The 21,872-nt window shown below is 50.2% G+C and overlaps 1 protein-coding gene across 3 annotated transcripts in view; it reads left to right on the forward strand.

Moving 5' to 3' along the window:
- Positions 1–21,872, forward strand: part of RAD18 (RAD18 E3 ubiquitin protein ligase) — a 75,399-nt gene that overhangs the window by 44,101 nt on the left and 9,426 nt on the right. For 2 of the 3 annotated variants that reach the window (XM_007522261.3, XM_060180783.1), the window contains 2 exons: positions 2,862–2,999; positions 5,026–5,203. In XM_007522261.3, the coding sequence (XP_007522323.1) occupies positions 2,862–2,999; positions 5,026–5,203 (316 nt within the window). Of the gene's footprint in view, positions 1–2,861; positions 3,000–5,025; positions 5,218–21,872 lie in introns of all 3 variants that reach the window. The other variant, XM_060180782.1, reaches the window with a different exon arrangement.

Raw genomic sequence — 21,872 nt, forward strand, 5'->3', positions numbered from 1 at the left:
GAGCTGCAGGGAGCAGAGCCCAGGGCTAAGTCTTGGGCAACCTGCCTTTAAGAGCAAAGGTTCTAGGCTGGGGCAGAGCTCAGACTGCATGCCTCAGTCCCTAGCTCTGCCTCACCCTGAGCTGAGGAGTGGCCTATCCCTTAGCCGCTGTGTAAATAAAAAAGGGCAGTCCTGGCCCTCCAGTCTTCTCTCAAGAGCACCAAAGGGCTCTTGCTAGTGCGAGCTACACCCATTGGCGGTGCACTGCACTGGCAGTGAGAACGCAGAGACCACCTGCTTCTGGCCAGGGTGACAGCGAGAGACACGGATGTCCTGCCCAAACCCACGCACTACAGGAGACAGACTGTGAGGATGTGGGGTGCAGGTGCCAGAACCAGAATCTCGGGGCAGGGACAGAGGGAGGTTCTTTGTAAAGATTAATTAACCTGTGTCAGGGTAAAAAGAGAAAAAAAAAACAAAACTCCTGACATCTAATATTAGGAAGTACTCCACTGATATTAACAGAATGCTAATTAAATATTCCTCATAAGTTCACATCAATACACTGGAGAATGTCTGTGGCGTGGACAGGTATCTGCTAAGAGGGGAGTGTTCGGAGACAGGGAATAGTCACCTGGGTGGATTATCGGGGGACCGTGCCACAGGGGATTCTCCTGAGCTGTGGTGTCTCTTTTTGTCTGTCATCCTTTACCTTGAAAAAAGAAAATTCCCCGCCTGCAGGGGGAAAGCTTCACGAATGGTGAAGCAGGGCTTCAGGTGTGTGTGTGTCTCTCTCTCCCTCCCTCTTTCCCCCTTCCCTCTCAATTTCTGGCTGTCTCTATCTAATAAATAAATATGATTTATAAAAAAAATAAAAGTCCACTGGGAGCAGTGTGGAGCCCCAGTGATAACCCTGGCGGCAATCAGTAAATAAACGTAAAAATCAGAGCCGGCCCGGGCCACTCAGCAGTGTGGTGCAGGGCTGAGGACATGGGTTTTGCCTTAGCTGCCAGCACTGGGGATCCAAGCCTTTTCCCGTCAGCTTCATCAAGCTCATTTGCTGGAGTTGTGACGAACCTCTCATTTCCATCCTGCCAGACACTTTACAGTCCAGCACTGCAACGTGAAGCGTGCACACACCACCCACACCCACAGGCTTGCGGGAAGCAGGAGCACTCCCCGTGACACCTGGGGAGAGTTGCCTCTGTAGGTCAGAAATGAGTGTGGAAGGGCCAGGCCGGTTAAGCACACATGGACAGGTGCAAGGATCCTGGTTTGAGCCCCTGGCTCCCCACCTGCCGGGGTGGGGGAGTCACTTTACAAGCAGTGAAGTAGGTCTGCGGGTGTCTTTCTCCCCTTCCCTCTATCTCCCCCTTCCCTCTCAGTTTCTCTCTGTCCAATCCAATAAAATGGGAAAAATGGCCTCCAGGAGCAGTGGATTCATAGTGCTGGCACCAAGCCTCAGCAATAACCCTGGAGGCAAGAAAGGAAAATGGAAGAAAGGAAGAAATATGGAGATGGAGGCAAAACTGGGCCCCTCTACAGTGAGGGAGGGGAGCAGTGATTCTGCAGGGGGTGGGGTGAGGGGGAAGCGTCTCCATTGTCCTCAGTCACCTCTGAGTGACACAGCTCAGAGGCAGGAGAGGACTGGGGTTCCGGAAGGGCAGTTCTGGAAAGCTCACTGTTTTTAATTAAAGCACTCGCTTTCCCCCTCCCCCTACCCACACACACACCTATCTAATTCTTGTGTACAGGGACAATGTTTGGAGCGAGGCCTTAATAAGCTTGTTAACAAGTAAAGGCTCAGCTTTTGATCCCTGCCTCTGGACCGCACGTCACACGCAGGGTAGATTCAGCATTCCAGAAGTGACTACCCACTCGCGCCCTGTTGAGAGACACACACTGAGAATGGTGACCCAGAGGCCACCGGTGACACTGAAGTGGCATGAGACTGCTGAGCAGGCAGCTGAGCCAGTCGGAGCACAGGCTTGCCTGTCAGAGGGCCTAAAAATCATAGGTTCAAATCCTGGGACTACCATAAGTCAGAGCTGAGCTCTTGCTTACAACAAATAAGGATTTTGTCTGTTTGCTGGTATTAAGATTCCTGTAATGCTGTCCTGTGAGGAAAAGGACTGGGGGTGGCGTCTTAGGCTGCTAACAGGACCCTGATGGGAAGCAGGCAAGGAGAGCAAAGGACAGTAGAGGGGGCATGTGGGTTGGGTCTGGCTTCCTGTGCGGAGCTCCAGTTTGAGCCGTGGCACCAGGCAAAGCTCTTGTGCTGTGTCCCCCCCCCCCGCCCCCAATCTTTGGCTGAATTAATGAGTGACCCCAGAGTTATGAAATGCCAGTGCGAAGCCCCAGCATCAGAAAATAGTGTGGGTGTGAGGTGCCCTTGTTTCCCACAACCCAGCTCTCCTACAGGCTTCTTTAAAAAAAAAAGTATTTATTATTGGATAGAGAAAGAGAGAAATTGAGAGGGGTGGAGGAGAGAGAGACACCTGCAGCCGTGCTTTACCACTTGGGAAGCTTCCCCCTGCAGGTGGGGACCAGGGGCTTGAACCTGGGTCCTTGTGCACTGTAACTCAGGCTTCTACTTTCAGATAGTCAGTTACTGCTCTTTATCTCAGTACCTGTCTGTGGTTTAGAAGAGGTTAGGATGGGGTCTTCTGAGTGTATTGAAGCAAACGGCATCTTTCTTTCTGGAGCTTGGGGGTCAGGAAGAAACCTCTAACAGTAGCCCGGGGAGTTGCACATTTCTGTGTCTTTGAGGGAGGAAGCCGTAGCCGAGGCTTCCAGCACACGTGACACTTCTGGGTCATCGTTGTGGGTACGGGTATTGAACTTTGGTGGCCCTTGCCTGACTGACACCTTTTGGATTTCAGGTAAAAAACATCACAAGGAGTTCCAGCTGCTTGTGGCTCAGGCTAAGAAAGGATACAAGAAAGCGGCGGCGGTCTCGAAGGGGGATGCAGCGAAGAAAGAAGATGCGCCCACAGAGAAGCAGTCGGCCATGTGCGCAGGTAGGAGAAGCGTCTTCCTGCTTCTTTTTATTATGGCGCAGAGACACCATCAGGGGTATTGACTGTGGACTGCACAGGTGTCTGTAAGAGGAAACGTGTCTGGGAAAACTGCTGGGAGAAGGTGCTGAGGACATTGCATATGAGAACAGTCTTCCTTTCAGTCAGCGACAAATCAGAGGTTCCTTAGTGACTGAGCTGGAGAGCATCTTCTTTTTCTTTTTTTCTTTTTTTTTTTTGTCTTCAGGGCTATCACTGGGGCTCGGTGCCTGCACTATGAATCCACTGCTCCTGGAGGCCATATTTCTTCCATTGTTGCATAGGACAGAGAGAAATTGAGAGTGGGCGGGAGGGCGGGGAGGGGGAGTGTGGGAGGGTGGGGAGGAGATAGACACCTGCAGATCCGCTTCACCGCTTGTGAAGTGACTCCGCTGCAGGTGGGGAGCCGGGGGCTCGAACCAGGATCCTTGCATGAGCCCTTGTGGTTTGTGCCATGTGCTCTTAACCCAGTGAGCTATTGCCAGGCTCCCTGGAGGACATTTTCTAAGTGTGGGGTTACCTGCTACCTCTGAAACTCAACCTATAAAAGAAACAACTTATTTCTGTGATGGGTATCATTGTAAACATTCCGAGGTGTTGAATGCACCGGCATCAAATGCTGTCACTACTGACTGCACTGGGGCCTCATCATCTTCAGCAAGGACCACATCTTCGCTTCCTGTGTCTCTGAACTTGCCTGTTTGAGCTGAGTACATCTAAGCAGGGCTAAACAGCATTCGTCTCTGTGTCAGCTTGTCTCCTGAAGCCAGGTACTGTCAGGGCATCTGGCGCCCCGAACTAGGACCGGCACTTCCCTTTGTCAGTTGAGTGGTGAGCCCCTGGGACTCTGAGTGTCTGTTTACTGGGGTGTACCTCCAGGTGCCGGCTGCCATCTTGACTGGCTTCTCTTGCCCTTTCCCAGGGAAACATCAGAGGGCGCGTGAGGTAATGGTCGTGCCTCTCAAGACACTGTCAGAAACAGACTCACAGAGGTCATTATCCTGTGTTCTGTGCTATACAGTGGCTTAACTAAAACTTGTTACCACTTCTTGGAAACGTTGGACTTGGGGCACCTTTAACTGAAGGGTGTGTGTGTGGAGCTGGGGCCTCATGTGTGCTCTCCCCACTCTCCATCTCTCTCTTTCCTATCCAACAACGACTACAACAATAAAACAATAAGGGCAACAAAAGGGAATAAACATTAAAAAAAAAAAAAAGAAAAAGAAAATAATAAAAAATTATTTCTTCGAGGTTGGGCGGTGGGTATACCCCTGGTTGATCACACACATTACCATGCACAAGAACCCGGGTTCAAGTTCCCAGCCTCCACTTGCAGGGGGGAGGGAAGCTTCACAAGTGGTGAAGCAGAGCTGCAGGTGTCTCTCCTTCTCTGGCCCTCTCTGTCTTCCCCTTCCTTCTTAATTTCTTTCTCAATTATATATATTTGCCTCCAGTCACTGGGGCTTGATGCTAGCACTGCCAATCCACCGCAATGGTGGTCTTTTTAATTTTTCCCCCTTTCCATTCGATGGAACAGAGAGAAATTGAGAGGGGAGGGTGAGATAGAGAGGGAGAGAGAAAGAGAGACACCTGCAGCCCTGCTTCACTGCACACGAAGTGTCCCCCCTGCAGTGAACAGAAAATGGGGCCTTGAACCTGGGTCCTTGTGTGTATCCTTGCGCACAGCACTATGTGCATTTAACCAGGTGTACCACTGCCCGGCCCCAGTAAATCTTGTTTTTTTTTTAAATATATATTTCATCTGGAAATGCAGTAGGAGGAGAGTGATGTACTTGGTGGTAGCCTCGGAGTGCTGCTTTTTATTCTCTGCCTGCCTCTGGAATTTCCAAATCAATGTGACCTGAACTTGCGCTTCACTAAGTACTCAGAGTAATGCCAAGTATCATAGAGTTTGAAGATACTCTTAAATGATCCTCTCATTTTTTTAAAAAAAAAAAAAAAAACCCCATATCTTTTCTTTCCTTTTTAGGACAGGAAGACAGTGAAATGAAATTCTCAGATACGTCTTTGGTGATCTCAGTCCACTGCCCTCCGCTAGAGCCGCTGTCCCCCAGGAGGCCGGGGCCCGAGGAAGCCGAGGACTCTTCCAGCTGCACAGACATCCCAGAGCAGATGCCTCCCTCCCCAGAATCAGACTCCTGCAACAGGCAAGGCGTGGAGGGTTGGTTCTTTCAGACTGCCTTTCCCTCGGTGTGCTGTGACAGGGAGGTGGAGGCCAGTGAGAGTTTGGAGCCTTGGTGCAGTTCCTCGGTCTCCGTGTGGCATCCCCGGCGAGTGGGGGGTGGGATGCAGCAGCCGCCACCTGCCTTTGTCCTCTGCCCCGGGTTTATAGATGAGGCATTGCTCCTCGAGTTGAGAAAGAGGGTGACATGGTCTATGAAGCTCCCCATGAGTGTACTTTTGTCTGTCTACTTTAAAGATCTGTTTCCTGTATGAGAGAGAGCCAGGCATTCTCAGCTCTATAGGGGCCATTGCTGGGCTTTGAACCTTGAGTCTCAGGTGTTCCAGACCTGTTCGTTCTCTCTCTGTCTCTCTCTCTCTCTCTCTCTCTCTTTTATTGCCTCCAGGGTTATCGCTGGGGCTTAGTGACAGCACTATGAATCCACTGCTCCTGGAGGCCATTTTTTCTATTTTATTGGACAGGGCAGAGAGAAATTGAGAGAAGAAGGGGAGATAGAAAGGGAGAGAGAAAGATAGACACCTGCAGGCCTGCTTCACTGCTTGTGAAGTGTCCCCATTGTAGGTGGGGAGAAACAGCTTGAACCCAGATCCTTGGCATGTCCTTGCACTTCGTGTTGTGTGCACTTGACTAGGGGCACCGCTGCCCAGCCCCCAGAGGATTCTAATCTTTATCCACTGTACCCTCCAAGACTGCTATGAAAGCAGTCTTATTTCTTTCCTACAGAGGCATAATTGACATAAACTTTTATTATTTCAAGTGTATAACATAATGATTCAGTATTTATGTGAGTAACATCTGTCACTGTACAGTAACAAAATATTCTTTGATGAAAGTTAATTTTTTTTTTTTAATGGTTTACAGTTAATACAGTTGTTGATACACGTGCAACATGTCGGAGTTTTCTGCAAAACACTCTCACCTTCAGCCTAGGTCCTCCTCCACCATTAGACACCAGGATCTGAACCACCCCCACGTCCTTTAGTTTGGTGCAGTCCACCAAACCCAGTCCAAGTTCTGATTTGTGTTTCTACTTCTGTTCTTATTTTTCAACTTCTAAGAGTGAGATCATCCCATATTCATCCTTCTCTTTCTGGCTTCTCTCACTTCACATGATTCCTTCAAGCTTCATTCAAGATGAGGTGAAGAAGGTGAATTCATCATTCTTAACAGCTGAGTAGTATTCCATGTGTATCTAGACCACAACTTGCTCAGCCACTCATCTGTTGTTGGACACCTGGGTTGCTTCCAGGTTTTGGCTATCACAAATCGTGCTGCTGTGAAGACAGGTGCACACGGATCTTTTTGGATGGGTGTGTTGGGTTCCCTAGGATCTATCCCCAGGAGAGGAATTGCAGGGTCATAGGGCTGGCCCACTTCTAGCCTTCTGAGAGTTCTCCAGGCTGTTCTCTACAGGGCTTGGACCCATTAACTTTCCCACCAGCATTGCAGGAGGGCTCCTTTGTCCCCACAGCCTCTCCAGCATTGGTTGCTGCTGTTCTCTCTGATGTAGGACAGGATAAAAGCTAATCTTAAGATCCTTGATCTTAGCAACTCCCAGATATGCTGTTGAGTATCAGGCTGCTGACTGGTCATGGTGCCACCTGTGACGTCCCAGCGCCATGAATGTTTTACAGAGGGCGTTGTGCCTTTGGCCGCGCCTCTCACTTCCCCACCCCTCTCAGTTTTAAAATGATTTATTTATTTTGAGTAAGTCACTTTTTTTCTTTGATCATTTTATGACCTTTATTCTAAGACCTCAGATTTTCAGAAGTAATTTTAAATTTACTTGTTACTCATGGTTGTGAAAAAAAAAATTAGGTAAACAGAATAAAATCTCTTCATTTTATCATCCAAAAATAACTTGCTGTTAAACATTTATGTATGAACATCTCTAAAGGGAGGTTTGGAGCGATAGGTAGGTGAGCATTTTTAAAACAAACCACTTATTGTTTTGTCTTTTTTGATACTTTTTTTTCTTTTTAAGAGCAAAATGGTGCTTTAGGTTTAAAGTGAATGCAAATATTTTGTGAATTATGTTTTGATTTATTCAGTTATGCTGCGGAACAGAGTGTATATCTTTTATATTATCGTTTATATTATCTATATATTATATTGGTCTTTGTTATGTTAGAGTAATATTCAGACTTGTGTTCACGTGACAGGTTAACAGCTAAGTCCTATTTTGTGATTCCATAGATACTACCATTCCAAATAACTATTAGGATAAAACTGTTTATTTTTTACTTACTTTATTTCAGTGAGGAGGGGGAACCAGAGCCCTGCTCAGCTTTGGCTGATGGTGGTATGTGGGATTGAACCTGGGGCTTCATAACCTCAGATGCAAAAGCCCTTGGCACAGCCTTTCTGCCATGTCCCCTGAGCAGCCTGAAGCAATTCTGTTAGAATCCTAGTCACTGGGCAGGACAGGGTGCAGGATAGTGCGTCACACTGAGACCCCAGGGGCCCCAGGTTCCCGTCTTCAATAGATGCCGGAATGGAAGGTCTGCTCTGGCTTCCCTCCGTCTCTCCTGACGATAATTTTTAAAAAATCATTTTAATTAAAATTAACATTACTGCATGCCCTCCTGCCAGTCTAGTGACAGATGATAAAGAACACGATAAGAATTTTAGATTTTCATATAACTTGTCACTAGGTTATTTCCGGATATTCAGGAGACTGGTTCAGTTTCCTCTAAATTAACCTATTGTTCCTCTTGATTGGGAAGAGAGAGCTATTGTCCTGAGCCTTGGCACACTAAGAAAACTGCATTTTTATGGAGAGCCGAGGTGCAAGAAGAGATGCTTTTGATGATAGCCCAAGAGAGGAAGCGTCATCTGCAAGCCATGATGGATCATAGTATCGCTTTTCCTCGGATAACCCGCAGGCAGCGATTTTTGAAAAATATTTTTATACTTTAGTTCTGGGCAAAGGAATCTAAGAAGAGACACTCCTGTCTTTCGGCATAACCTAATAAAGTCTGTAAAGCAGATAATATATCAGTATTCATGCTTCTGGGTTCAAGCATTATGTAGTGGAGCTGTAAGTGAACGTACTTAAGAAAGAAAGACTCTCGAATAGCTCCAGGTTTTTTTAACAATTGAAAAATCTGAGTGGAGAGTCTTAAGAGTCAGTTTTTATAGGGTTGAAATCATAAAAAAGAAAAGAATATTACCTTCTACCAAGAAGGACTTTTGTTGACAGGACAGAGCTCACCGGGTAGGGTGTATGCCTTGCCACGTGTGTGAACCGGGTTCAGGCCCTGGCCCCTCAGAAGAGGTGAGGTGCCGTCAGAGGAAACTCCAGTGCTATGCTATCTGTTCTTCCTTGCACCCCCCGCCCCGCCCCCAAATCTGATTGAAAAAGTGACCCAGAACAGTGAAATCACATACTCAGGACCAGGCCCTGCAAAACCACAAGTGTCATTGTGATGTAGCTTACCCAGTAGGGTTCCTGCCATGCCATGCCCGAGGCCCTGGGTTCAAGCTCCAGCACCACACGGGAGCAGTGCAGGTGGTGGAGTGGTGCTGTGGTGTCCCTCTCCTCCTTTGTCTCTGTGACAGTGTATTTACCATGTGCGAAGGCTCAGGCTTGAGCTCCAGGCATCACGTGGGAGCACTGTGCCCAGAACCGGAAGACACGTCATCAACAGTGGAACAGTGTGTGCTGTGGTGTCGTTCTTCTCCTCCCCTCTTGCTTTCTGTCTCTATCTTGATTATAAAGGGAGGGAAAAAAGAGAGTCCACAATGCAGGCATGAAGTCCACCTGCCACAAAAATAGGAAAAGCAGAGAGTGGGGGAAGCAGTTTGTTTCTGCTGGGAAGTTTTCTGCCCAGGCTTTTTGACCCCGAAAGGGTGTCCAGAGGTCTTCTGTGTGAGAGGGAGAGTGGTTTACCTCAGCATCAAGTCAAGCTGATTCTCTCTGCTTTGGTGAGTTGGAGGACCTGGGCCAAATGCCTGTGTTGTGTGTCTGACTTCAGTACCCACAGAACGTTCACAGAGCTGACCGCTTGGCCTTGCAGAGAAGTAGCCGCCTTGACAAACACTTGAGCAGAAGTGGTCTATCTAAAAACCAAAGAAACATTTCTGGGGGGAGAGAGGCAAGGCTCTGGCAGGGCAGGGCAGGGCAGGGCAGGGCAGGGGGCATGGGAGAGGATGTGCTCTCAGCCAGCTATAAACAGCTGGAGTCCAGGCCCTGGGGCCTCAGGGTGGCTATAAAACAGTCCCCTGATTTATTCCCCCAGGAGGGCTGCTCCCAGACTTCCATGGTGGTGACAACAAGGGGACAGTCCAGGCAAATGTGCCCACATTTGGAAGTCCAGCCTGGCACACAGAGAAGGAGTGGGGGTGGGACGCTGGCATTTTGGAATCTGTGGGGCTCCTTGCCAGGAACTCTTGCCCATTGGTGCAGCTGGGAGGTGGCAAGAGATGTGGGCCTGTGGACGGAGTGAGAAGAGAGAGAGAGAGATGAGGAAGGGAGAAAGGCCAGACCAGCTAGAAGGCTGAGATGAGGCTTTGCAGCCAGGCGGGAGGAAGTGCACGTGGGCTGTTTTCTTTCTTGTGGTAAAGAAGTGAAGCACAGAACCATCCACCACCAAGCTCCTGCCCTCAGGCAGCCCAGCAGTGGCTCTGGGGTGCTATGGAGGCCTCGTCACTCATGAGAAAGACCAGTGTTGGGGGAAGGCTTCAAGGACTTTATTAATAATTGACAGTACTGAATGATTTTGAGCACTGAAACAAAATAGCAAAAGCAAAAAAAACAAACAAAATCTCTTTGGCACATCTAGTGGAAATTGCTTTGAATGTTTCCTATGCATAATTCTTGATGACTAAGCATCAGAGCAGAGTGTTTCAAAGTGGCCTTCTCTGCTTTATTTGATTTGCATGGATGTGTCAGCCTTAAATATTTCTCCCAGTGTGTATTTGTTAAAGCTTCTTCCAGATTCGTCACTTCAGAGTCTTGCTCCTCCAACCGGTTGCTCTAATCCTGCCCTCTGGAGGTCAGTGTAACCTCCTCTGCCAGGTTGGGGGCACTGTCTTGTCATAACACAGACGACCAGTGCGGGGCGCCAGGTCTCACTGCTGGGCTGGGGGTTACAGCTCAGCATGGCCAGGACTGGACTTGGTGCGATCGCTCTAGACTTAGGTGGATCCATATAAAAATACTTAGAGTCATATAAGTTAATCAGCAAAACTCTGCTTTATTTTTATTTTGCCTCCAGGGTTACCGCTGGGACTCTGCCAGCACTACAAATCCACTGCTCCTGGCAGCCTTTTCCCCCCCATTTTTGTTGATGTTATTGTTGGATAGGACAGAGAGAAATTGAGAGAGAAGAGGGAGATGGAGAAAGATACACCTGTAGACCTGCGTCACCGCTTGTGAAGTATCCTCCACCCCTCCCCCACAGGTGGGGAGCGGGGGCTCAGACCCAGTTCCTTGCTCAAATCTTTGTGCTTAGTGCTATGTGCACTTAACCGAGTGCGTCAGCACCTCCCCCCCAAACCTTTAGGAGGGAATTGTGCCTCCCTGTCTTGCTCTCTCTTTTTTAACCAGCTCTGCTTTCCTGAGCCGCTTCTCTCCATAGAACATTTCTCTTTGGGGGCTGTGGGTCTTTTACACTCGCCCAGCACAGTTCACAGTGGAGCTCATCCTTTTTGGCCACCCAGTTCTACCAGAAATGATCACTTGTAAAACAGACTTGCATAGTGATTCTCTAAGAACAAAGTGCAAGTACAAACCATTTTTGCTTTCCGTCCTGTCCTCACTTCCTCCCTGCCAAGGACACTTGCTGCCAAACATGAAGGGTTTCTTTCTTCTGTTCTCAGGTAGGTCTGATAAGTCAGCACCTTCGGGGTTTTATTTAAGGGGTCCGTGGGCTTTGACTGTCGTTTGCGTTCTTGGCATCCTGCGTCCGTACCAGGCGCTGAATGTATTTGACCAAGTGCTGACTGCCCTGATGTAAAGACGCCCTGGAAAGCTAGTACCCTTCATTCCCTGGAGGCCGAGTGAGTCTTGACACTGTTGTGGGTGGTTGCGTGTGTCTGCAGTGTGCGTAGGGCTTGGTGGTTCTGACTAGATGACACTGGCGAAGTCCCAATAGCACAGCCCTGTGGATGGCGGTTCCCTTCCATTCTGTGCAGTTCCATCCACCAGAACTAGGCCAGAGGATCTTGGTTGTCTTATTTTTGAAAGCTAAAGAGAACTCTTAACTGACTCTCACATCTGGGAGTCTGGAATCCCGATCCAAAATAATGACCGACTTGTGCCTCCTGTTCAGAAGGAACTAGCAGTTCCTTCAAAACCTCACACTTAACTCCCCTCAGAGCGTCCTGAGAAATACCCTCTTGGCTACTTCTATGAAATGAAGGACTCAACTACCCAGCAATCAAGATTATACCTTGGTTCTGTTCTGTTTCCGTTGTATGCATCACTGAGTGGCTTCTCTGGGTCGAGCTTTTCATTCTTGACTTGAGAGAGGGAGGGGGAGGCAGAGAGAGGAAAAGACACCACTATTTTCCCATTCCTACCCACGGATCTCAGCTTTTTATTATCTGAATCAAGGGGGGGGGGGCACGGCATTGTTTCACCACTCATGAGGCTTTCCCCCTGCAGGTGGGGATCAGGGACTAGAACTCAGGTCTTCGTGCACTGTGACGTGTGCACTTAACCCTAGTGCCACCACCTGACCCTTTATTCGTCATTTAGTGATGGTTTGCAAGCCTATAGAATTGCAGGGTAATAGTTCCACAGCGCACTCAGCACCCTGCTCTCCCCTGCTCCATAGTTCTCACAGTCTTGGAGACAGTTTGACTTCTTCTTCCCCTCCCCCGTCTCCCTCCAGCCCCTTTCTCCTCCTCCTGCAAGTTCATGTGTTGTCTTGGGCTGCCTTGCTATTAGCATTTTGATGGAGTTACTCAAAATATAGACCCCGCCAAATTCCCCCGTGTCCATGGTCTTAATCTTGGGAAGAGAGTTCCAGTTCAGTCAGAAAGTGCTATGTGCAGCAGGCATTGTGAGGGCTGGCGAGCTAGCGCAGTGGCATAGCACAGGGCCTGCATGCCCAAGGCTCCAGTTTTGAGCCGTGCTCCCACATATCCAGGCTGAGTGCACCCCCCTTCTCTCTCTCACCACGTCAGTCAGTCTCTCGTGATAAGAGCAGATACTTGGAGAGTTAGCGACCACATGTATGCGAGTTTTATTACTGGTTATGCGACACTTTTATTGAGTGTATCACAACTGTCCTAGTTTGTTATTAGTTCCTGTCAGTCTCTTATCGCTTCTAATTGTAAACTAAACTCTAACAGACGTGCATAGAAACATTGCACACACATGCCGGGTTCGGTGTGGTCATACGGTGTCAGGAGTTCACTGGGGGCGCCTGGGCTGCAGCCCCAGGAATAGGAATCCGGGTCCCGCTCGGTGAGACGACGTGGCCGGCGGTTCTGGCTTCAGAGCAGCCTCCTCCTGTCTCTCCTCTGGGTCCGACAGTCTCAGCAGGCGCACGCGTGGCTCTCTGACGCTCCGTCTGGTGGGCGGGCGTGCGGTCGTCTGGCTCGAGAGCGCGGAGTGTGACTGCAGGGCCTCGCCGCCCTGCGCTCCCACACACAGGCTCGCTGGCTGAGGCTCTGACGCCTATTGATCTTGCCACATGAGCGGTGCACGTTGTCCTCACAGCTCGGCAGAGCGGGCTCAGAACCAGAGGTTCTTAATAACCCCGCACTAGTCGGCTGCCGATGCCTTGGGGACGCTCAGCAGCGTGCTTGCCTCTGCCCTCCTTCCCAAGGAAGCGGATTCCGCTAGAGCCCTCAGCACCAGCGGCGGGAATGCGTGTAGCCGGACACGCGTGTCAGAGCTGGAAAGCGAGGGGGGACTGCGGCACTCGGGAGGGAGGGCTCTCTCACACACTTGACATCAGCTCGTCCGACATTGATTCCGCTGGCTTCCCAGTGACGGGATGTCTCTGCGCTTCTGCTCAGCCCCGGGGGCCTGGGGCTCGTGGGCCGCCTCTGAGGCAGGCGGCTGGTGCAGGGGAGGGTAGTCGGCCTGGCTGAGCAGAGGGCAGGGGCTCCCCGTCCCTCCATATTCCAGCCCTGGGGACCAGCCTCCGGCTACCTGTTTTCACAGAAGCCTGTACACTCCCCTGCTTCCCCTTTCACTTGGATTTTCCACTCCGGGGTGGTTTTGACTACCCACAATCCACACCAGTCCAGAAACACCGCCAACAAAGGAACAGCTTGTGGAACACCACACACCTGTTACCTTCACTGCACTTTATGTTTATGCTCTGCATTGTTGTTGTTTTCTCTTTATACTCTGCCTGCCTCATTTATGAATCCAACTGTGTGGCAGGTCTGTGTGGCTAAGGTGAAACATAAGACACTTAGACGCCCGCCGGGGTCTTGGATCAGACCCCCCCCCCCCCCAAGGCTAAGGCGGGGAGAGGCTGTGGTGATCGAGCTTCCTGAGGGTTTGCTTCACAGTGCCTGTTGCGGTCTTTCTGTCTCGCATCCGTTGCTCATTTCTGTCAGTTGTGTGCACTGCCCACTTGAGAGAGTCTGGTTCTGTATTTAGTTGCAGAAGTGAGATAGTTACCTTCTGTTAAAAAAAAAAAAAAAATGCACAGCTATTTGCTTTTTATCAGAATCCAAAGTGATTCCCTCCCTAATATGGTTTCCCCTAGCTCTCTCCTGGGCACACAGAAAATACTCGGATGCACGTGGCCCGGCTCAAGGACACTGGGTTTTAAACCCCTGCGTTGTGAGCCTTAGTCTAGCATGATCCTGTCTGGGCGAGCAGTCGGGGGCACGGGGGGTGGGGGGAGGCATCTGCCTCTGCGAGGGTGACCCCCAAGCTCCAGGCCAGCTGCTCTACCCAGACCCCCACTCCCACTGCGGCTCCCTGGCTGCTCCTGAGGTGGTCGGTTCTCGGTTCTCCAGGACTGGTGTCTCCCCTGCTCCTTTACTGCTCTGTAGACCGCGTAGCTCCCTCAAGGAGTGAGCCCAGGAAGCCACACAGCCCTTGCCTCCCCTTGTGCCCTCACTGTGGCTCTGCCCGGCACCGTCCGTATAGAGCTGTGTGTCTCCGTTTGCTGGGGGTTTTGCTTGCACCTTGCGTGACGGGGAAGGAGCCCGAGGGCTGCCCAGCACCGTATCCCTCCCCCCCACCTCTCAGTGGGGCCGGGGGCTCCTGCCTTCACCGGCACCCACTCGGCGGGGTGGAGGGAGCACACGGGGCAGGAAGCTGTGCTGTGTGCACGACACGGACACGTCCTCAAGCCACAGAGGAGGCAGGGCAGACGGCAGGCGCAGACTGTTCTCTGAGCTGAGACAGCCCCTTGAGCAGCTGAGGGGATGACTGAGTCATGGAGCCCCGGGAGGTAAGGGACTTAAATTGTACACGTCTAATTACTGGCAGAGCTCCGGCACTCTGCTCTCTTGCTGAGGACTTGTTCTCTAAGTCCCTGGAAGGCACTGAGGACATGGAAACTTCTGGTGGAAGGAGAACTGAGTGAACAGGTCAGGTATTGAGAGCAACTAGTCGCTAGTTCTGCTACTCCTTCATTCTCCCGAAACTCAGAACCTGAGAGAATCAAGCAGAACGTGAAGGAAATGTCTCCTCCAGTGACCCAAGCCAGAGTGGCAGGTCCTGTTCTAAACGGAAACTGTTATCTGCATCTATAGGAGGCTGGACTTTCAGATGTCGAATCTGCCCTAAAAAACAGAAGACTAAGCAGCCCCGGGGTCAAAACACCTTGCTCAGAGCCTGAAAGGCAGCAAGCGCAGCGGTGGGGGAAGTGGTAGAAAGGGTTCCATGGTTTGGCTCTGGGAGGGGAGGGGTGCAGGACTGTGACGGGGGGTTGGGGGGGAGACTGTACGAGCTTATTTTTAGGACTGTTTCTAAACCTTGAAAACAAAAACAAAATCATGTTTCAACTAGGATACCTGCATCTTGAAACAACCCCATCCAGGATCCTGGTGACCCTGGAGGGCGGAGGGGGTGACCAGGAGGCAGCACCTGGGTTTTCTCAGGCCTCGAATAGACAGGCTCCCTCCCTTGAAGCTGCATCTGCTGTGAAGACGCAGCAGCCGGCACCGTTATCTCAGTTCCGTGAAAGTAACAAGAGGGTCCCATCCAGAGACAGGAAGAAAAGCAGCCAGGGATTTAAGGTTCCTGCTGATGGTCTCTCTCCTTCTTTCTTTCTTTTTTGTAATTCTATTTATTTTTTACTTTTTTTTTTATTGATTTAATTATGAACGACAAGACCATCGGATAAGAGGGGTACAATTCCACACAATTCCCACCACCAGAGTTCTATATCCCATCCCCTCCACTGGAAGCTTCCCTATTCTTTATCCCTCTGGGAGCATGGACCCAGGATTATTATGGGGTGCAGAAAATGGAAGGTCTGGTTTCTGTAATTGCTTCTCGGCTGGACATGGGCGTTGGCAGATGGAGCCATACCCCCAGTATATTTTTATCTTTCCCTAGTGGTTTCTTTTGCAAGCCATCTGTCCCCTGACCCGAGGTTCACTTCTCTGGAAATGGTGACGTTTCTCCTTGATGTTTTTGCTTGGTTAGACAGACATTGTGAAAACAGAGCAGGAAAGAATAAAAGAAAAACAGGACATACAATAAATTTTGTAGTGGAAACATGACACGAGAATATAAAAAGGGAATGTGGTGGGGAGTGTCGGGACAGCCTTCACGTGCTGTGCCAGAGAACCTTCTCTGAAGCCTTCATCACAGCTTTCCCCGACCAGGCCCTGGAGAGCCCTCTGCCTCGCCGTCCACACCACCCCCTGGGCCACAGGACACTTTTCTAGGAGCCTGTTGGTCACTTGTACACGTTTGTCTCCCTCTGTAAGGTGCTGCTCTTGTCTTAGACTCATTTAACAAACTGTTCTTTTAATGTGGATACAAGGATTTAATTTATTTATTTATTTATTGAATAGAGACAGAGAGGAAGAGAGGCAGACACTTGCAGCCCTGCTTCACCGTTTCTGAATCTTCTCCCCTGCAGGTGGGGACCAGGGGCTTGAACCCCAGTCCTTGCACATAGTAACATGTGCACTCAACCAGGTGTGCCACCACCTGGCTCCCAAGGCTTTGTGTTTTTTTTTTTCACTAGGTAAATGTAGTGTGGGGGGAAAAAATGAGCGTGGTGCACACATGACAGTGCACAAGGACCCAGGTTCAAGCCCCTGGTCTCCAACCGCAGGTGGAAGCTTCACGCATGGTGAAGCAGGGCTGCAGGTGTCTCTCTGTCTCTTTCCCTCTCTGTCATTCTCTCCCCTTTCAATTGCTCTCTGTCTCTATCTGGTAATAAATAAATAAGATTTACAAAAACAGTTCCTCCCGGCCTGTGACTAGAGCTTCCATGTTCAGAAGGGTGCGTGTGGATGAACAGGGTTTCTGCTTGTGAATTTCTCAGGGAAGCACCAGTCAGGTAGCCTTAGATGTTTTCTTTTGATAGTCACCGCTGACCAGACCCTACTGAAACTCTGTGCCTGCTTTAAGTTTACAAAGCTGTCTGTCTGTCTGCTTCTCTCACCATTGGGTCTATGACCCCTTTCAGGTAAGTGACTGTATGAACCCAGGCTCATTTCCCCACACGAGTAGCCACTTGGTCCAGCTCTGTCTCCTTATTCAGACAGTCAGTCCTCTTCCCACTTCCTAGCTTGGTGTCTTTGTTGGAAACCATGTGACTGCACAGGAGTGGGCTTCCTGCTGGGGTTCACTCTGCTCAGTTGGCCTGTGTCTCTCGCCAGTGTAGCTGTGCCTTGTCCATGTAGATCTGTAGTAAATCAGGCCATCCAAGCCCCCCCCCCCCCAACGTCCTTCTTTTTCAAAGGCCTTTGCCTTCTCTGTATCTATTAAAAATCAACCTGTCAGCTACAAGATCGAAGAGAAAAGGCTGCCTGGATTGTGGTTGGGATGACAGTGCATCCGCAGTTCTACCCACCAGCTGACCAGGACTGATAAGCAGGACTCAGGTCTGGCTTAATATAGTAGGATTTGTATTTTCAAAAAATGACGTCAGGGGGCCAGGCCAGGCTGTGGCACATCAGGTTAAGCACACATAGTACCGAGCACAGCGATTCCGGTTCGAGCCCCCAGCTCCCCACCTGCGGGGGGGGGGGGGGGTCACTTGACAAGTGGTGAAGCAGGTCTGCAGGTGTCAGTCTTTCTCTCCTCCTCTGTCTTCCCCTCCTCTCTCATTTTTGTCCTATCAAAAAAGAGAGAGAGAAAGAGATAAAATGGCCACAGGAGCAGTGGATTCATAGTGCAGGCACTGAGCCCCAGTGAGAATCCTGGAAGCAAAAAAATAAAAGGATGACTTCAAGGCTGTAGAAGACGGTTCAAACTCCAGCACCACCAAGTGGGAAGCAGCTGGGCTCTGGGGCCTGTTGGCAACAGGGTGCTGTGGTGTCTCTCCTTCTCTTTCTCTCTGTCTTTCCAAAAAGGTTTGAGCAAAGACTCGGCTGTGAGAACACCAAGATATCATGGCATCTAGTAGAGGGAGACAGACTCAGATGGAACTAGAAGAGCCCTGGCCTCCTCCCAGCCTTGGAGCCTGGAGACTGGAGCCTCGGACCCCCGACCTCCACTCCTGAACATGGCGAAAAGCCATTTACGTGGGCCTGGGAGGGGGCCTGCCTCACAAGGTGTAGACCTGAGAGTGTGTGCCGGGGAGACTATTTCAGGAATGTTCCCAGGAGCCCATGTCTTAATAATCTTCGCCTGGTCTTGATAGCTGACATGGGGGTGGATTAGAAATACTGTCTGGGAAGCTGGCGTCAGAGTTGAGATTCTTCTTCTAGCGTTTGCCCTTCTTCCGTAGCCAGTCAACAGCGTCAGGTTGAGCCTGATGTCAAGTTTCGAGACCTCCTTTGAATCTGGAGAGGTGGCAGTCGTTGACTATGTGGGTCATAGTCTGTCTGTAGCCGCAGGGGCAATTCGGGTCGTCTCTGGCTCCCCAGTGATGGAACATAGTGGCACACCGGCCATGGCCTGTTCGATAGCAATTGAGGAGGGCCCGATCATAACGTGCTAGGTCAAAGCCGGGTTGACGCTTGCAGGGGTCTGTGATGAGGTGTTTGTTCTTGACCTCAGCTGACTGCCAACTCTGTTTCCAAGAGACTGGAACAGAGAAGTTCAGTGTAGGCGTAGGGGACCAGATTGGGTGACGAGACGTCAAGCGTTGGACAGGGTGGGCGAAGATATCCGCGTATATTGGCAGGTCCGGTCGAGCGTAGACGTGGGAAATGAACTTAGATGATGCCGCATCCCGACGAATATCTGGCCGGGCGATGTTGCTAAGAACTGGCAGCCATGGAACCGGGGTGGAACGGATGGTTCCAGAAATGATCCTCATGGAGGAATATAATTTGGAATCGACCAAGTGGACATGGGGGCTATGGAACCATACTGGGGCACAGTATTCTACAGTGGAATAGCATAATGCCAGAGATGATGATCGTAGTGTGGAAGCGCTCGCGCCCCATGAGGAGCTGGCCAGTCTTGCAATGATGTGATTCCTCGCGCCCACCTTTGCTGCAGTTTTTATGAGATGTTCGTGAAATGACAGAGTGTGATCGAGAGTAACGCCAAGATAGACTGGCTGGGCTTCATGCCGGATTCTCGTATCGCCAAGCTGCACATTAAGCTCACGTGAGGCCGAGGCATGGTGTAGATGGAAAACAGATGATACCGTTTTTGCAGTGCTAGGGATTAGTCGCCATTTTTTACAGTAATCAGATATCAGAGACATGTCTTTCGTGAGTGTTTCCTCGAGGATGTCGAACTTGGATGCCTGAGTTGCACAGCAGATGTCATCGGCGTAGATGAACTTCCTTGAAGAAGTTTCTGGGAGGTCATTGAGAGTTGAGATTAAAACCAGGAAGTGGGACTAGAGCAGAGAGTTGCTCGCAAACTTGAAGAAAACATATAGATGCAATTAACTGTTGACCACATCGATCTAATCTGCAGAAAGTCTACTTTAAAGCAAAAAAAAAAAAAAAGAAAAAGAGGTAGGCCCTCTTCACCATGTGGAAGCCACCATTACCTTCATCAGTGCTGTTATAAATTAGTTGCCAAACTCTGCTCATGCCGGAAGTAAGTTAAGGCAGCTATATTGAAGAGAAGTTGCTATCTGAGGGGCGTTAGGATTGTTAGATTTGCTAACTAAATATTTGCATTTCTAGCCCAGTTTACACAGAAGCAATGCTATCCAAACAGCTAACCTAAGTTGTAAATTTATCTTCATTGTAATTCAGTGATAGATTTTTTTTTTTTTTTGCCTCCAGGTTCCTGCTATGAATCCACTGCTCCTGGAGGCCATTTTTTCCCCATTTTTGTTTCCCTTGTTATTGTCATTGCTGTTGTTGTTGGATAGAGAGAAATCGAGAGGAGGGAAAGACGGGGGTGGGGGAGAGAAAGATAGACACCTGCAAACCTGCTTCACCACTTGTGAAGTGACCCCCCATGCAGGTAGGGAGCGGGGGGCTTGAACCAGGATCCTTGGATCACTGGTCCTTGCACTTCATACTATGTGCGCTTATCCCACTGTGCTACTGCCCAGCCCCATTTGTTTTAATCTTCATTTTGGAAGGTTGACATAACATTTGGGCTTTTGTCTGTTGGTGGAGTGTGACATTTAATGCAGCCACCAGCACTGTCCAGAGCAGCCGAGAATGGAGACTGCACTCTGGCCTTTTGCATAAAGGACAAAGGCTCATATTCTTCCTCTCTCTCTCTCTCTCAGTATGAGGATAGTGTTTTTTATTTTGGGGAGAGGGCAAGGACTCGATGTCTGAGCTAATTCTACCAACTCTCACGGCCCTTCTTCCACATCCTGCCAGGGAAGGTGTGAGTGGTCTGCCCCCACCAGCCCTGACCTCCCCACTGTGGGCTTCTCACTCTCCCCGCCTGTGCAAAGGAGGAGACGCTGACTTCCTGGGGCTGTTGATCTTTTGGGGTTCAATGTCACCACAAGCTCCTCATCTGTGGGTGTTCCTGAGTGCAGTGTACGTGACTACTGCCCCTTTCCAGGCATGGTACTGAGCTGTGGAGTATGTCTGAGGGCTCATTGGCCCCTCTTGCTTCAGGGTGGTACATTGTATTCGAAAGTGTTGGAGAAATGGTGGGAACCTGGTATAACTCTGTGTCCTCAGCCTTTTCCAGAGAGCCTTGGGGGTCCATGAGTGAATGGTGGCCTTTGAATGGGACATTGTTCCTGAGGAAATAATGATGTGCGTTCACCTGAGACACCGGCACATCCCGCCCTTGACATTTGTAGAGTCCCGGAGGCCTCAGAACTGAGCGACCCGTCTTTGTCCACGGCGGACAAAGTTCAGCACTCAGCTGTTGTTCTGTGCTTCTGCAGGGACCAGGAAGGAGCCTGGAGACTGTGGAATGGGTTTCTCTGGGCCGCAGCCCCCCAGTGATGGGCCGGCTTGATGGCCCCATGCCCTGCCTGCCTCCCTGGGAGACTGTGAAAGAGAGCCAGAAAGTCATCAGCTTCAAGTGCTTTGCAATGAGAACACAAACCCAGCCGCTGTTCAGTCGCTTCTCTTCTGAGGGACTTAGCTGGCACTGCCTGCTAGCTTTTTCTCTAATCTGACATTGTCTGTGTTCCCTTGAACCAGTAGAGAGCAGACAGTTAGCCTTGGCATTAACCTCAACCTTCGTTGGTGGCTGTCTAATAAGAGCTTATTGGGGGGGGGGTCCTTCACTCTGGGTGGGCTTCTGCTTCCATCCCACCCCCAGATGAAGCGGCCTGGTGGTCCATGTTTTCCACTGTCATTTTTCCAAGCCTTTATCTGTCAGGTGAGATAATGGAATCGGGGCTGCTTCTATGAATGACAGCCCATGCGTATGAACTATTCATCACAGGGATCTGTACAAATCAGTGCTCACAAAATTGCCATTTTGTCATTGTCTTTATTACATGTTTGTTTTTTTAACCTAAAGTATTGTTTCCACATAAACCTGCTAAAATGTTTGGCTGTAATCGGGGGGTTGGAGGAAGGAGTCTTCAGAGCTGGCCGGCTCTGTAGCACTGTACCCGTCCTCCGCTGGCCTTTTTTTAGCTTGGTTACACCCAACCTTGCTCAGATAAAGCTCCAGCCAGGGGAAGAGATGAGGCAGAGTCACCACTAGATGACGGGAAACATTGCCCTTGTAAGTAATCTTTAACCCACGGGGTTCTGTAGCAGATGTTTGCATTACTCTCTCCGCATAGCACCCTGTGTACCTGCACGCTGGATAAATAACGAGTTCTGATGAACTTGCAGCCTGGTGTCATAGAAACGGTGGAGGCCAAAGATGCAAACAGAGCACAGAGTGACCAGGGTCCCTTGGGCCCCGGAGACCCCAGTGCTGAGGACAGGCGGCCCCAAGGGAGACTCAGGCCCAGAGCTGCATCGGGAAGAGGAGGCCACGTGCATTGAGCACCTGCTACGTGTCTCTGCATCTCAGGCGTCTCTGTGGGCTGTCTGAGTTACTCTCCCACTAGGTGGATGAGGACGCTGACACCCGGAAGGTTAACTTGCGGGGGGTTGGGGGTCGGGGCTGTATGTTAAGTGACAGAAACAGGCCAGGCGCCTTGGCTTTGTCTGACGCTAAGACCCCGGGA

The sequence above is a fragment of the Erinaceus europaeus genome, chromosome 21 (assembly GCF_950295315.1).
Source record: "Erinaceus europaeus chromosome 21, mEriEur2.1, whole genome shotgun sequence".
Lineage (NCBI taxonomy): Eukaryota > Metazoa > Chordata > Mammalia > Eulipotyphla > Erinaceidae > Erinaceus > Erinaceus europaeus.